The sequence below is a fragment of the Pezoporus wallicus genome, unplaced genomic scaffold, assembly GCF_028554395.1.
Source record: "Pezoporus wallicus isolate ANWC-B61680 ecotype Strahan unplaced genomic scaffold, APGP_CSIRO_Pwel_v1 contig_8042, whole genome shotgun sequence".
In the NCBI taxonomy this organism is placed as follows: domain Eukaryota; kingdom Metazoa; phylum Chordata; class Aves; order Psittaciformes; family Psittacidae; genus Pezoporus; species Pezoporus wallicus.
In genome coordinates, this window is record NW_026639380.1 from 565,484 (window position 1) to 580,602 (window position 15,119).

General features: G+C 38.2%; 1 protein-coding gene across 1 annotated transcript in view; it reads left to right on the top strand.

Annotated features, from left to right (window-relative positions):
* The window catches only part of MTR (5-methyltetrahydrofolate-homocysteine methyltransferase), a 59,126-nt gene that overhangs the window by 17,338 nt on the left and 26,669 nt on the right, over nt 1-15,119 (top strand). Inside the window, exons 10-22 of the mRNA XM_057414505.1 lie at nt 545-645; nt 993-1,054; nt 1,962-2,029; nt 2,945-3,021; nt 4,151-4,263; nt 5,617-5,757; nt 6,407-6,592; nt 7,173-7,352; nt 8,342-8,458; nt 8,567-8,707; nt 11,832-11,921; nt 12,527-12,679; nt 13,259-13,366. Of these exons, the coding sequence (XP_057270488.1) occupies nt 545-645; nt 993-1,054; nt 1,962-2,029; nt 2,945-3,021; nt 4,151-4,263; nt 5,617-5,757; nt 6,407-6,592; nt 7,173-7,352; nt 8,342-8,458; nt 8,567-8,707; nt 11,832-11,921; nt 12,527-12,679; nt 13,259-13,366 (1,537 nt within the window). The remainder of the gene's footprint in view (nt 1-544; nt 646-992; nt 1,055-1,961; nt 2,030-2,944; nt 3,022-4,150; nt 4,264-5,616; nt 5,758-6,406; nt 6,593-7,172; nt 7,353-8,341; nt 8,459-8,566; nt 8,708-11,831; nt 11,922-12,526; nt 12,680-13,258; nt 13,367-15,119) is intronic.

The window sequence follows — 15,119 nt, forward strand, 5'->3', positions numbered from 1 at the left end:
TTGTTACTAAGATGTAGCAGATTTAGTTGGCCAAGCTTAGTGCTGCCATGAGGCATTTTGGGGGATATAGTTGGTTTCTTCAAAGACTGGCATAATTAAGAACATTATGACTTAGTAGCTTGAAGCAGGTCTTGCTTTTTCAACCTTTCTCATACTACTTTCTATAGCACAAGTCTCCTTTCCAGTCTGTCATTCTCATTCCACTTGTTCTCTTTCTCACCTGGAAAATACAGAGCCGTCATGTTGCTGCAGTTGCTGTCAAAATGCTGCCACTTTCCTCGTGGATTTTGAAATGAAATCTTGATTTGCTGTTCCCAGTTCAGTTCAGTCAAGCTGCCTTCTCCCTTGTGCTTTTCTTCCACCTGGGAGCTCTCCTTTTGCAGAGTCTTGCTGTATTGATGGTGATGATTAAAGAAATTGGAGTTCAGGTTGGTTTTGTTGTAGATGATTGTGGGAGTTAGCAGTTGCCAGCACTAACATTCATCTGTTTTGTATGTAAAAGGTGTTTTTATCTCAAAATAATTTTTGACAATTTATTTTCCAGTATCGGCTTAAATTGTGCTTTAGGGGCAGTTGAAATGCGACCATTCATTGAAACAATTGGAAAATGTACAACAGCCTACATCATCTGTTACCCCAATGCAGGTGTGTTGGTGCACAGGTTCCTGTGCCTGCAGTTGGAGAAAATGTAACTAAACCATTCTATCTCATTAACAATAGTAGAGTTGAATTAGCTTGAAAAGCTGGTTGGTTTTACTATTAAAAAGAGATAAAAAATACTATAAATTGCTGGAACTAACTTTTTACGTCTGTGACAGTGAATCCAGAATGCTCTTGCATAATTAATAATCTATTGAGTAATGATTGCAAAGATGATGAGGTATTTTAGTTCTCATACAAGTGTAGCTACTTTAAGTAGGTCTTTTATGGAATTTAATTCTGTTCTTGTGGGCTTTAAACAAATAGTAATACTAGAAAAATTATGTTTCAAGGTCTTCCCAATACTTTTGGTGGTTATGATGAAACTCCAGAAGTGACTGCCAAGCATCTAAAGGTATGAAGTATTTCTTGTGAGTGTGTCATATCTGACACAGTAGTAGACAAAAATTCTTTGCTTGTATTTTTTGCATGTTTATTATAGTATTGGATGAGAGAGAGCTGGTGGTGGGTTTTTTGTTTGATTTGGTGTCCATTCCCCTCCTCCCCACTGCATGGTGTGTTTCTCACCCCACCCCACCCCTGCCTCCCATATGGCTCTATATATCGTTTGTATTGTTTAGACAATTTGCTGAATGGTAGGGATTTGAGATACCAGGTTAGGAAAAACTACTTGGGATACTCTGAAAACCTTAATTTTAACTTTCATATCCTACATTAAGTAGCTTTCCTGAAGCTTGGTCTGTGAATGTTACTCATTTGCACTCTATGTTCTTACTTTTACATTTGGAAATTGTTCAAAAAGCCAGTTCTTTTTTATGACTTGGCAGAATTTGACTGAGTTATGTATCTAGGAACCACTGATGTTGGTGGTGTTCCGGTTCAGGGTGTCCTTCCACGTGCCACTTGATCTGTGCAAGACGGAGCTATGTGGCTGGAGCTGCAGAATGTCAGTGAGAATCCAGTATCTGCTGCATGTTGGTTGCCCTTTATAATACAGTATGACTAGTCTTCGATAATCATCTAAGTTGTCATCTGGGGCTTCAGTATAAAATAGGCCAGTTTATTTCCTAAAATTAAGTGTTGAAATTGCTGGTTAGCCTTGGGAATTCACATCTCGGATCATGTAGAGAAGAAATAGTACTGATTGGTTTTTTTCTTTTTTTTTTTTCTTCTGATCCCCCTGAGTTGCTTAACATATGGAGAAAAGAAAAATAAATATGTACCTTAAACACAAATATATGTATCTTAAAAAGAAACACATCTATAAAAGACACAAAATCCTCTTTCCCTTGCTTTTACAGAATTTTGCTTTGGACGGTTTGGTCAACATAGTTGGAGGTTGCTGTGGTACTACACCAGCACACATCAGGTACATCATGAGCTACAGCTTCAGGTGCACTGGGGAGTAAATTAAATGCTGCTTCTGAGGATTAGTATTCCATGGCTTGCCTTAAAGTTTCCTGAAAAGATGGATCACTTGAATGCTAATAGCAGTGACATAGGGAGTAGAAATAACCGGTTTTTATAGCCATGTGTATAGTGAAGAATGAGAAGAGGCATGGTGTTCAAATGAGGATTATACCTCTGCTGTTTTGTCATCTAAAATTGTCTTGGAATGTAAGTTTGTGCAGGAAATGTCATAACAGAAGATGTGGGAATGCTGTACAGCTGGTGCTAGTCCTGGCCACTCAAAAGGAGAATTTTATATCTTTCTCACTGGATGTAGGTCAGTGGGAAAACCTCCCTTTTACAGCTGGGCTTGAAAGAGAAGGGGCCCTTGTGATTAATTTTTACTCTGATACAAAATGGAAAGACATGGTTTATGAACATGTAGAGGACACTGTGTGTCCCTCCTGACTGTAGCAAAGAGAAAGTGAATGTGAACACCATGAGTCATTCTGGCATCTGAGAAACGTGTCTCAGTACATAGAAGGGTTTGTCCCTTTTTTTTCTGCAATCATCAGCAATTGCTTAGCAAATCATGACTATGGTAAGTGTGGTTGAGGACTGGTTCTGATATCCATCCAGTATCTCATTGGCATAATATTTCATGCTCTGTATTTGATAGGTCTTCAGCTTTAAGTTCCTGACAAACAGATATGATAAGGTTTTCTAGGAGTATTTTTTTGCCTTTGACCACACAAAAAGAAACCAGCCAATTAATCTTGTCTCCTGCAGGGCTAAATCGGAGGTGTAGGTGTATGTCTAATATAATCTGTTTGAGTCTTTTCTCGAGTGGTTTAATTTTAATTGAAAACTACTCGTTCCTCTTTCTGTAACTCAGGGAAATTGCTCAAGCTGTGAAATTCTGTAAGCCTCGAGTTCCACCTTCTCTCTCTCAAGGATACATGCTGCTGTCAGGTAAAATGGAGTGTTAATGGGTTGAGCTTTATAACTTATGCAACTTTCTTTTATAAATTTGTTTGCTGTTTTATGCTAATCAGAATGGCACTCTGAGTTTCTGGTTCTGCCTGAATACCAAGCTTATGGATGTGTAATCAGATCTTAGTGATTTGGCCAAAGGATTAATGGAACATTTTATCGCAATCTAGTAAAGTATAGCCAAGATAGCATAATTCATTCTGCAAGTCTCAGCCACTTTGTAATGCTGAGTGAGAAGGTTTATCCTCACTTTGCAACAGGGGAGGGCCAACCACAGAGAAATCAGTTAATTTGACTATAGTTGATGGCAGAGCTAGGATGAGATCCTTGTTTACCTCCTGTGAGGGGGCTGTCCTGTATTGCCTTGGATGGCAATCCAGTTGTACTGGGACAGGGTGCCAGCAGTGTATCCAGGTGTAGAATGTAATTTGTTTTGGCAGAGTCTAGATCTGTATGTTCTTCAGCCAAGCCTGTTTTTAAGCCTTTGGGACATGTATCCAAGTAAAACAGTACCTTCATTTTGGTCTGGTGTTTTAATCCTAAAGTTTAGTATAAATTAAATAAGTCATAGTTGTCCTGTGGTGGTTTCATGCATCAGCTTATTTTGTTCTGCTCTAAGTTATGTTTGCCTCTGAGTTGCCTGCTACCTAAGGGTCCCAATTGCCTTGTTTTCCTGAACTTGGGTATGTGATTAAGAGCTGTCCTTGGTTGTCAGTCAATTCAGCACGCTGCTTGGTGGTGGTAAGGTCAAAAGATAGCACAGTTGGAAGTTGAGAGAAGGTGTGCATGTGCATACATATAGATGCCCAAAGAATCGTGGATTCATGTCATGTTGTATCGGACAAATTGGCTGTTATTTTATTTGTTGGTCAGGTAAATTATTGACTGTCACTGAAGAAGAATAACCTTTGGCATATGCGTTGGGAGTTGTTTCATTGCATTTCTTTGCTAGTTACTCATTATGTGTGCTGAGATGTGTTACATCCTGATGTGCTGAGAAATCACTATTCCTAGAGATCTCTATTTCACAGTTTAGAAAAGGGATTTTGTCTGTCTTAAAGTTTTTCTTTTCTGTTTTTACAAATATGTTCCAAAATATCTTTTTAAGGTCTGGAGCCATTCAGGATTGGGCCGTACACCAACTTTGTTAATATTGGTGAACGCTGCAATGTTGCAGGATCACGGAAGTTTGCTAAGCTCATAATGGCAGGCAACTACGAAGTATGCATTTTAACAATAATCCTTATAGCTGATACTCCAATTGTTTCATTGCTCCATTGCACTGTTACTAGTTGGTTGTTTTTCTGGCACAAGGCATTATTCTACACCATTACAAGAATAAGAAAGCAAGGAGAATTCACTTTGTCACTGTCCTTTGCTTCTGTGCTTACCATCTCCTGCTATTTTTGTGAAAAGGGTGTTACAGGTATTATGGATTTCCGTTTAGAATTAAGTTACACACCTGATAATGGTTTAGAAAATGTCTTGGTCTGTGCTGTATCTAGGGGTGGGTTTACAGATGAGGGAGGAGGGAATATGGCTGTAATTACACTTCCAACATGTGGGGTACATATGACTTGAAACAGATTGTGGCAGCGTGCAGCTCTCACTCTTACCCTCACTTTGACTAATGGTCAGAATTATGGTTACATCTAATCTTTATCTATTTTGATCCCTGGCTCCAGCATGCTACATGAGAGTTGTTACAGAAGAGTTGCTTAGAAAGTAGTTCCTTAATGAAACAGCTGCAGGGCAGGTCTGCTGGTGAAATTTGCTACTGTAACATTCAAGCAAATAGTAAAGTGACATTTCTTGGAAGTGGAGACTGCCTCAGAATATGCAGTGCTGTTCTCGTAGATGCAATCAAAATTAAAGCCTTAATTTTTTTTTTAAGAAAGTCTAGCTCTGAAGCTCTTAGAAGTAACGAAGCAGGTTAGACCTCTTAAATAAGGAGAGCTTTAAACACAGGTTGTTAAGGACTGGGAGCAGCTATAAACCTTTTCCTTTTTTTGTCTCCTCAGTCTGCAGAGTGACAAAAAAAGGAAATGAATGGGTATAGGTGTTCAGATAATTATGTGGGCCAAAGGAAAAGCTTTAATATTTCCTTTGTAGCACGTGGTGATTATTCTGCAGCTGAAAAAAGTGTTGAACCTCCTTCAAAAATTAAATACTCTATGTTGTAAAACAGCAGAGGTTGGAATGCAAGACCCTTATTTCATGCCATCACAGAGACTGTTCCTGTAATTTTGTGCAGTCAGAAGTCCTTGTTACCATGCAGATCTTAAATCATTCACTTACGTGTATGACCAGCTGTCTGAAATCAATGAAATTACCAGCACATTAGGTCTCTGGTGTCATATTTTTGTGAACAAATTAGTTACCAGTTGTGCCATACTGACAACTTCCGTATGTTGTAGTGTATCACAGACTGCTTCCTTATTCTTTTCTGGTATGTCTTAAATTTTTTTTAAGTTTCTGGCTGCGTGCATATTTTGGAGCAGTGAAATGTTATCCTGAGAATGCCTAGGCTCTTTTCTACTGACTGTTGTTTTTGTTTTTGACTTTATTCTTTAGGAAGCCCTGAGCGTAGCCAAATTGCAAGTTGAGATGGGGGCCCAGGTTCTTGATATCAACATGGATGATGGGATGCTGGATGGCCCTGCTGCAATGACCAGATTTTGTAATTTAATTTCTTCAGAACCTGATATTGCAAAGGTTGTAATTGAGTCACTTCAAAGCACAATAAAGATCATTTTATTGAGTTGGAATTTGCCTTTCAGAAAATTTTGATTCATTTAGTAACCAGTTTAGATGCTTAATAAGCAGATGTAAGTATCCCCAAAGTGGAAGAGGTACTGTTATAGAGAAGGCCTTTGGGGTAACAGAGGTTTTAACATTCTCTGTATGATTTGAGCTAAATATACGCCAGACCTTTTCATTGGTTAGAAAAGGTGGATGCTAGTTCCTTTTGCAGCAGTTATGAGCCATAATCTATATATTGGCCGTGCATAACAGTATTGCTTTCCACAAAACTTAAAATTGCTCTGGATAGAGATGGTTTTAAATGATACTTCTGTCATGTGAATTTTCTAAAAATGAGTATCTAATTCGGAAGCACAAGACAATACATGGAGAAGTAGGGGTCTCTCTGTGATATGTGATGGAGTTGCCATAGAAGCTCTTGAGTTAAATTTGTTCTGAGTTTAGCATTTAAAGCAAAGTGAATCTACAAATGCCATCTGGAAACTCTCTGTTCATAAATGATGATTAATGTTGTGTGCATTTTTATGTCCAAATGGGCAAACAGCATATGGAACACGAATTTGTAACTTGTATGCCTGGCTTACCTCTTTGTTATTTACAGGTGCCGTTATGCATTGACTCCTCAAATTTTTCAGTGATTGAAGCAGGTTTGAAATGTTGCCAAGGGAAATGCATTGTAAACAGCATCAGTCTGAAGGAAGGTGAGGAAGACTTTTTGAAGAAAGCAAGGAAAATTAAGTTGTATGGAGCAGCTGTGGTTGTCATGGCTTTTGATGAAATAGGGCAGGTGAGTGTTGCTTTAAAAGAGTTATTTTTCTTCTGGAGTGCAAGTCTTGTGCAAGATGAAGTTGTTTTGTTTTGTTGACTCAGGTGATTCAAAGAAGTCTGTGTAGTCTTAGCAGTAGTTTTGACCCTGATATGTAATCATTTATTATGCTGCTTACATTTGAAGAATCCAAGTACTGTTCTAAGCATAGCTCTGCTAGCACATAACCATATCTCTTGTTATTCAGCCATTCTGAACTCTTCCTTCCTTCATAGAAGATTTTTCTTTTGAGTTCAGAAGCTGAGTTTAGGATGAGAGTGGAATCCATGTGGATTCATTTAGTTATTACAAACCAGATATTAAACTTCGCATTGGATGATGAAATGGCGGGGAACAAAATAATTTTTAATGAGTTGAGTTAAAACTCCAGGTACAGGTGTGGGGATATTTTTAATACAAAATTCTTATATAGACAGTCCTTTTCTAACACTTGTGATGTGCATATTCTCAGTCTTGAGTCACTAGAACTATAAATGATTTCTGGGGAGTTTATTTTTGTGTTGTGTGTAAGTTTCATGTCAAAATTCTTTTTCTCCACTAGGCAACAGAAACTGAAAACAAGATATCAATCTGTTCCAGAGCTTATCACCTCCTCGTGGAAAAAGTGCACTTCAATCCAAACGATATAATATTCGACCCTAACATTTTGACTATAGGAACTGGAATGGAAGAGCATAACCTTTATGCCATTAATTTTATAAATGCTACTAAAACCATAAAAGTAAGTTGTAAGCTTATTTTAACTTGAAGTGTTTTGCTGAGATTACTTAAAAACCCAAAGCATAACACCCCTTACCCCATCCTCAAACAACCACAACAAAACACTGCTGCAAAATGATATGCATTTTAAATTAGTGAGGGGGACTATTTCTCTGAATAGACATTTCCCGGTATTGCTGTATTTCCAGTAGGAGAACTTCAAATAGTTCTATAAATACATTTCAATCAGTTATCTCTACTATAAATATACTACATGAATTGAATGAGGTAAAAATCACATTCATGTTCTAGCTAAAATATGACTTCTTTGAAGCATGTGAAAGCTGCCTTTTTAAATTAATGAAATTTCTGTTATAGTGGAAGGGATTTGTGTAGTAACCTGACCTTTTATTTAGCCAAAATGTGTGTAAGGAGGTACTGCAGTGAAGAGCATCACCTGAAAACAGCCAAGGAAGCTGCACTGTTGTGTTTCACAAGGCAAATTGATGGTCTGGTGATGCCTAGCAGTCTTGGGCTTGAAGACCCCACAGGCTATTTTGTCACCACGGGGCTTCTGGAAGGGAAGCTACACCCTTGATGTTAGCTGTTCAGCTGCAGGCTGCTCCTGAGACATGTAAGCAGGTTGGCTGCTTCTGTTTCCAGAAGAGTTGAGGGATGGAAGAGGCATAAATAGGTCTGCATGGGGAAAATACGGAAGGCTGCTGTGGGAGGACTGGTACATTTAGAATAGCACCTATGATTATGAAAAGCATGGCAGTTGCTTACACATAACTAGGCTGGATCTTTCCTTCTATTTGTATCTTTTCTACAGAGATTCAAATTGTTTTTTATGAATTTGAGTAACTAGAAGGATCTGGAACAGGTAAGACAGAAATGGTGCATAGCCAGTGCACTGCAGCTCAGGGGCCAGCTGGTTTGTAGAATGAATGCTTTGCTTAGGTTTCACTTTTTGAAAGTGCTTTTCTAAAAATGTATGGGCAATTCCCATAGGAAACACTGCCGGGAGCCAGGATAAGTGGAGGTCTTTCCAATCTGTCTTTCTCCTTTCGAGGAATGGATGCCATTCGAGAAGCAATGCATGGGGTGTTCCTTTACCATGCAATTAAGGTACAATGTTCTTTTTGCTTCTGTATGTTTGCACTTTGCAGATGTGCAATGCTGTCTGACAGCCCTGGGTGGGGGATTCTTCATCTTTTTTTGTTTTTTTTTTTCTAGTATGGCATGGACATGGGAATTGTGAATGCTGGGAATCTGCCAGTGTATGATGATATTCACAAGGAATTATTACAGCTGTGTGAGAACCTAATCTGGAACAAAGATCCTGATGCAACAGAGAAACTCTTACAATATGCTCAGGTAGCCTCCAATGTTAAATTTTGAGTAGTAGGTAGCTTAGCACCTGGGCTTTAACACCTCCCTGCTAATGATAGATACAACAGCCTATAAACTGCATATATCAATCTAGTAGTGGGGGTTAGAATTTACCAGTGGTTCAGTTATTAATGTAAAATAAAATCTGAACTGTGCGATAGATTGAGCCTGTCCAATTTCATAGGTGCCTTTAAAGATCTTGCATCAGAGTTCTTCATATGTTTTCAGGAGACCAAGCTGCATAGGTGTTCTTTCTAAAAAAAACAAACTAAACCCAAGAACAATAAGAAGCAAAAAATTCCAATCAAACTTCCTAAAAACAAACAAACAAAAAATAACAATCACACACACACACAAAAGCAAAACCCAAACAAAAACCCGAAACAAACAAACCCAGACAAACTAACAAGAACCCAGGAAAGGCTAACACACAACCAAAGCAAGTCTTGGTGCTGAAGATTGCGTGACAAGAGCATTGTGGGAGACAGAGTAAACCTGTCTCTTTAGTTGTAAGGGTTTGCTTGAAGTATACATAAAAGGTAAAAGTAATCGCTTGCATTTCCTGGCTATGCCATAGACTTCCAGTTCATGTAACTTGTGTCAAGAGTGAAAATCAGCGATTTAGTGTTTTTGAGATGCTGTAATGATGATGGTGATTAGAAGACAAAGATTACACAGCTGAAGGTTTCCTGATTATGCAGCTGTAACACAACTGGTGAAATCCTGTTCTGAACAGAGCATATAGCAAAAATCTTTCTGGGTTAGGTGGCACTTAGATTTAAGTGCACAAGAAGGTTTGCATGTTTTGTAGCACCTGGAGTTACTATTTCTGTGCATTGCTTCATTTGGCTCGTAGTTTGCCCTATAGTGGTGCATGCTTTGTAGGAACAATGGCAACAGTTGAAAACCAGTACAAGGGAGCCCTCTCTGTCTCTTGTGGTTGGGCTATTTTAAATGGTGCTCTTAGTGTCTAAGCAATTCACTTGAGAGTGACCTTCTCTGTATAAACAGAGTTTTTCCATTCAGGGTTGCGTAAAGAGGAGGGGAAGAAAAGAAGGGGAACTAGAAGGGGATTGCTGAACTGGTGTTTCTGAAGAAGGCAGAATGTGAATTTAAACAGAGCCTGAGAAGTAGAAATGGATGACTGCTCCGTCTAGGTCTAGAAGTTTTGGAAACCATTGTTGGAATCTCTGCTTTTATTCATCGTGGTAGTTTTACTGTGGGAGTAAACCAGTCCCCAGCTGCAAAAAAGGCAGATGTTCTTGATTTGAAACATCTTTAAAAGCTCTGTTAAAACACAACCCAAAATACTACAACTTTTCAGGTTTTCACTGGAGGTAACCATCACAATTTGGGTTTCGCCTTGGTTCTGGATAAGTGTGAGCATCCAAATAGATAATCACAGCTAGTGAGAAGCATTATTACATAAGGTTTTGGAGTTTGAGGCGTATGTCAAAATATTTAGTCAGACTTTCCTCTGATAATAATGGAATTGAATGGTTCTAAATTCTTCTGTCTAAAGGTTTTTTTGTTGTGTTTTTTTTTTTTTTTCCTAACACTAAGGTGCATTCATTCATTGGTAAGTGCATATGTTCTTTTTGTTTCCAATCACTGCAGTTCATTCTGCACAAAGAGCATAGAATGTGCAATCCATTTCCAGTACTGCACCTCTAATAGAGTGTCAGTGAAGTTTCTTCCTAGTTCCATCGGGTAATAGTAATGTACCTTGCCAGCTGGTTGAATGCTAGACTTTTGGGGAAGAATTAGGAACTTAATCTTTGCAGATTTAGAAGATCAATCTTAATGTGAAATTTGAGATTAAAAAGCATCTTCCATAAAGTTTATAGCTCTAGACACTCTCAAACTGAAACTTTGTCCCTTTTCTGACAGTGGGAGTTGTGCTTCCAAAAGCAGGTTTTTTTCATCCTCAGCATGCAGTATAATCACCCTGTTTTAAATATCTGCATGTAGTGCTTGCCATTGTGGTCACTGCATGCCCGCCCTACAGCTTCATGGGTTATTTTTGGGTTGGAATGGTTTCCTTGCTGAGTCTGGCCAGAGGCTGAGGAGCAGTTGGTACTTTTTCATTGAATCACAGAAGGGCTGGGGACCTCTGGAGATCATGTAGTAAAAGACCCCTGCTCAGAGCAGGGACAGCAAGAGCAAGTTGCTCAGGGACATCTCCAGTTTAGTTTTTATTATAACCAAGGATGGAGACTCTACAGCCTCTCTGGGCAACATTTTCCTCTGTCTTTCATTCTCTTTTTACAAACTAGACCTATGAGGAGAATAAGGTTTGGCAACGAGAAGCTGTGACGTTAGCTAGCATTCGTCTAAACATGAATGAAAAACTTGTTCTGGTTTCTGTTCCCATGAGTGAGATCTTGCTTCTGTGAGTTTTCCCAAGTCTTAAAAATTTGCTGATGAACACTCAAGTATGGGAGGTTCATAAGGACTGAAAGATGTCAGATTGTGTTGAATAATGGAGTGAGGAAAAGAAATTACTTGCCTGAAGTGTGGTGAAGTAATGGATAGGGTGCTCTTCCATGAGCCTTCCTGGGTGGATGCTCACAAGCTCTCTTGTATTGCAAAGCCCTTTTGGCCTCTGCATTCATAGCAAAGGTGAGTGTGAGGGTTTGTGAGGGATTGGCCAGTTTGTGTGGAGGAGAAACAGTAATTCTGTTGGCTGCCTGATTGAAAACACATCTGTGATATGGAATAACATAACCTATTCCAGCAGAAACTGAATTAGTGCCAAATTAATTAGAATGAAGTGTACTGTGTGGGCCAGGGATCGATTTAAATTATGTTTCCCAAAGTAAAACCCTTAGGATTAGTCATTTCATCATTTTTAAGAGTGTGAAAATTAAACTGCTCCTTTTTTAACTTTTGTTATTTTTTTCTTTGTATGAGGTATATACTTTCTGGCATATAGACCCCTTAAGCGTCTGTGGTATATCACAGATGTTTACAATATGATTTGCATGTATATAAAACACCACTTGAATAATTTAAATTACTTTATGTTAGTACTTGAAATTATCCTTTTCTAAAAGTAAAGTCATACTTTATATGCTCTCAAGCTCTTATGGATGTCTTTCCTTTTCAGAATCATGCCCAAGGAGGAAAAAAAGTTGTACAGACTGATGAGTGGCGGAAAACCTCTGTGGAGGAAAGGCTGGAATATGCTCTCATAAAGGTGCATCAGTGCAGAAAATTCTCCTACCAGTCAACTTTGGGACATGATCTCAGCTCAGGCTTTAAGGGACATTTTTGGCTTTAGAAATAATACAACTGCCATTCTTTTAAAAGCTATTAATTAATAAGGTGTAATATATTTAATTAACTGCAATAACAGAAAATTGTGGCGATTTGTCTTTGAATGTCACAAGCTGAAGTCTTCGACACTTAATATTTTATTCTGCTAGTGTGGTAGAAAGCATACTGCTTTTACTTTCTAGGGTTTCTTCTGGTCCTTTAACAGCACTTCACTGAGGAGCACTTGCACTGAGGAAGCAGTCTTTGAATGTCTGGGTTTTGTTATGGCATGGTTAAGAAAAACAAACCAACCTGTAAATACTGGCTGCTTTTGCCTTGAATATTTATATATGTGTAAGAACTACAGTGTTTTGTTTCATATGAAAACCTATTTTAAATACACATTTGAGGTATTCTTAAAGACTAGCAGTGTCTAATGTATCTTTTTGTACTTTCATTGTGCTTTTGGGGTGTGGAGGAGAAGGCAACTAAACAAAAGCTGTATTTCTAGCAAGATAATTCTTATTTTTTTTCTTTTTTTTCCAGGGCATTGAGAAGTATGTCACTGCAGACACAGAAGAAGCAAGATTAAATCAGGAGAAATATCCTAGACCTCTAAATGTAATTGAAGGGCCTTTGATGAACGGCATGAAAATTGTTGGTGATCTTTTTGGTGCTGGAAAGATGTTTCTGCCTCAGGTAATGAGAGAATGATTTCATATATTTTACTATTTTGCAAAAATTAGCATTGTAAAATGTAGCTAAAACATTCTCTGCTGGCTGTTGTCCAGATATACCATGTGAATTGTGAAAATTCAGGTGCGGCTAAGAAGCAGCCCTATTTTTTCTTTACTTTGAAACTCAACTTTCTTTATGTAGTTTTACATGTTTGTCTCCTTTCTTCCTTAGTGTTTTAGCTTTATTTGAAAAGTAGTTTTAAGTCTGGGTCTGTGAAAAAGAGAAAGAGAGAAAAAAGTTCCAAATAAAAATTGCTGTGTTTAGCACCTTCCAAGTCTGGGCCTGTTTGTAGCTTCCAGTTGTGTTATGAGTGGTCCAGGAGGTTGTACTGTGAACACAAATGTCACGTATAAAACCTTGATCCAGTAGGGCCAGCAGCCTGCCACCACAGAATGCTCTGCAAAGCTGTAGTCTGGGTTGGCAGATGAAAATTTGTTTATTGTTTGAATGGGTGCAAAAAAAAGTTAAGAGAAGTCTGAGGTTATTCCTATACCTGCTCATTATTGTTTGCTCCCCCCCACACCTTGTTTACCTATGCAGGTGATAAAGTCTGCTCGAGTTATGAAGAAAGCAGTTGGTCACCTTATTCCCTATATGGAAAAAGAAAGAGAGGAAAGGAGAGCCCAAAGAGGCAGCACAGAGGAAGAGGCAAGACACGGTCCTTTGTTCTCTAACTTTCATAGTGTGCCATAACAAATACTGAAATTATTTTTTGCTAATGACATCTATTTGGCTTTCATGCTGGAGGGTTGATGCAGTTGTATGGAAACTGACAATCTTGGCATAGTTTAAAGTAGGTCTGAAATTCATAAAGCGCAGATTTTGTGGAACTCTGCTTGGTGTGCGCTTAAGCTGTTGTCACAAGTTTCCTGAAGGATGCCTTTGTAGTCCCTTTATACTAGTGTTACTAAATTCTTTTATTTTTTTTTTAAGGTTAGTTATTTATGGTACTTCTAACTTTATGGCAAATTCTGCCATTTGCTTCTATGACTTCCGCCCTTGGTGGACTCTGGAAATCCCTTTTGCATGTTCAAAGCCTGTTACCATGTTGAGCTCTTCCCTTCCCCCTTCCCCTGACCGTTCTCCCAGCTTCTTCCATCCTTTTTCTTCACAGGCTTTGACTTTAGGACTTCTTGTTATGATGGTGTAGTATGTTCATTGTGTGCGTAGCCATGATCAAGTTGCAGGGGACAAGTGCTTATACAAACAGGATCTGAATATAGTTGTATTTTCATATGTGTGTTTTTCCACCAGTTTCTGAAGACTATGTGTTATGCAATATATAAAATATATATAGTTGAAAATATGGGCCTTCATAACATTTCCTGTTTCGCAGCCAACAGCTGGTGATTCCTGAGAATAGTTTTGTCAACTACCAGTGCATATACTTGAACTAATTTATTTCAAATTTAGTTAATGGAATATATGATAGGAGCATTGGAAAATGAAGGTATAGGATGTCCCTTGTTTCTCTGTACTGACAAGATTCTACTCCATAGAAAAGAGAGTTCAGATGAACTGGATAAAATCCCCTTTTAAATCCTCATGTCTGCTGCTTTCTACTATATTTAGAATAGAATATCATATTCTAACTCTAAATATAAATTTAAGTTCTAAATATAAAATACAAATAAGCCCCAAAAAGTTTTGGTTGTTGAAATATATTTCTTCTCTTGTCATTATCTGACTATTAAATTTAAGTTTCATGTATATTCACTTTTCGTTAGTCGTGTAGAACCTTACCTTCATGGGTTCTCAGAGACTGTGTGTGTATTTTAAGAAACCCAAAAAAGAGGAAGAATAATAGATTTTCTCTAAACTGATATTTATGCATTTTCTTTGGTTTCTGTTTTGAATGGTTCCTAAGTCTTCCCTTGAAATCTTCCTACACTGCATCTTTCCATTTACTGTGGATCTGCTATGTGATTGTCCAGCATAAGTGGAATAAATACAGGAAATAATTTAGAAAGAAAAATGACCTGATAATCAGACTTGACTAATCTTAACGGAAGAAGGAGAATGCCTAGTCTCTTTTCCCATGCTCTTTCTGGATATAAAGAAGATGTCTTCTTTCCAGTATCTCTAGCGGGTCTGTTCTCTGGCTGTCATGAGTCACCTTTCAATGTGTCATCTCTCTCCTGCTCATCCTGTTCTTTTTTATTTTAATTCAGATGACAATGCAGGTATCTGGCACCTTCTGGTTTGTTCTGATGCTGTTTGAAGTCAGTGAAAATCATTACTCCATTGCTTCCATGAGCTTTGGATTAGGATCTACTGTGAACTTTTTGGCACTTAATTCTCTGGCTAAAGAGAAGTGAAGTGGAATTTGAGAGGTTCTTAAAAATACAGGTAGCACTCTGAAGAGATTAGGAGATAATCTGTGTGGCTGAGGAGAGCAGGA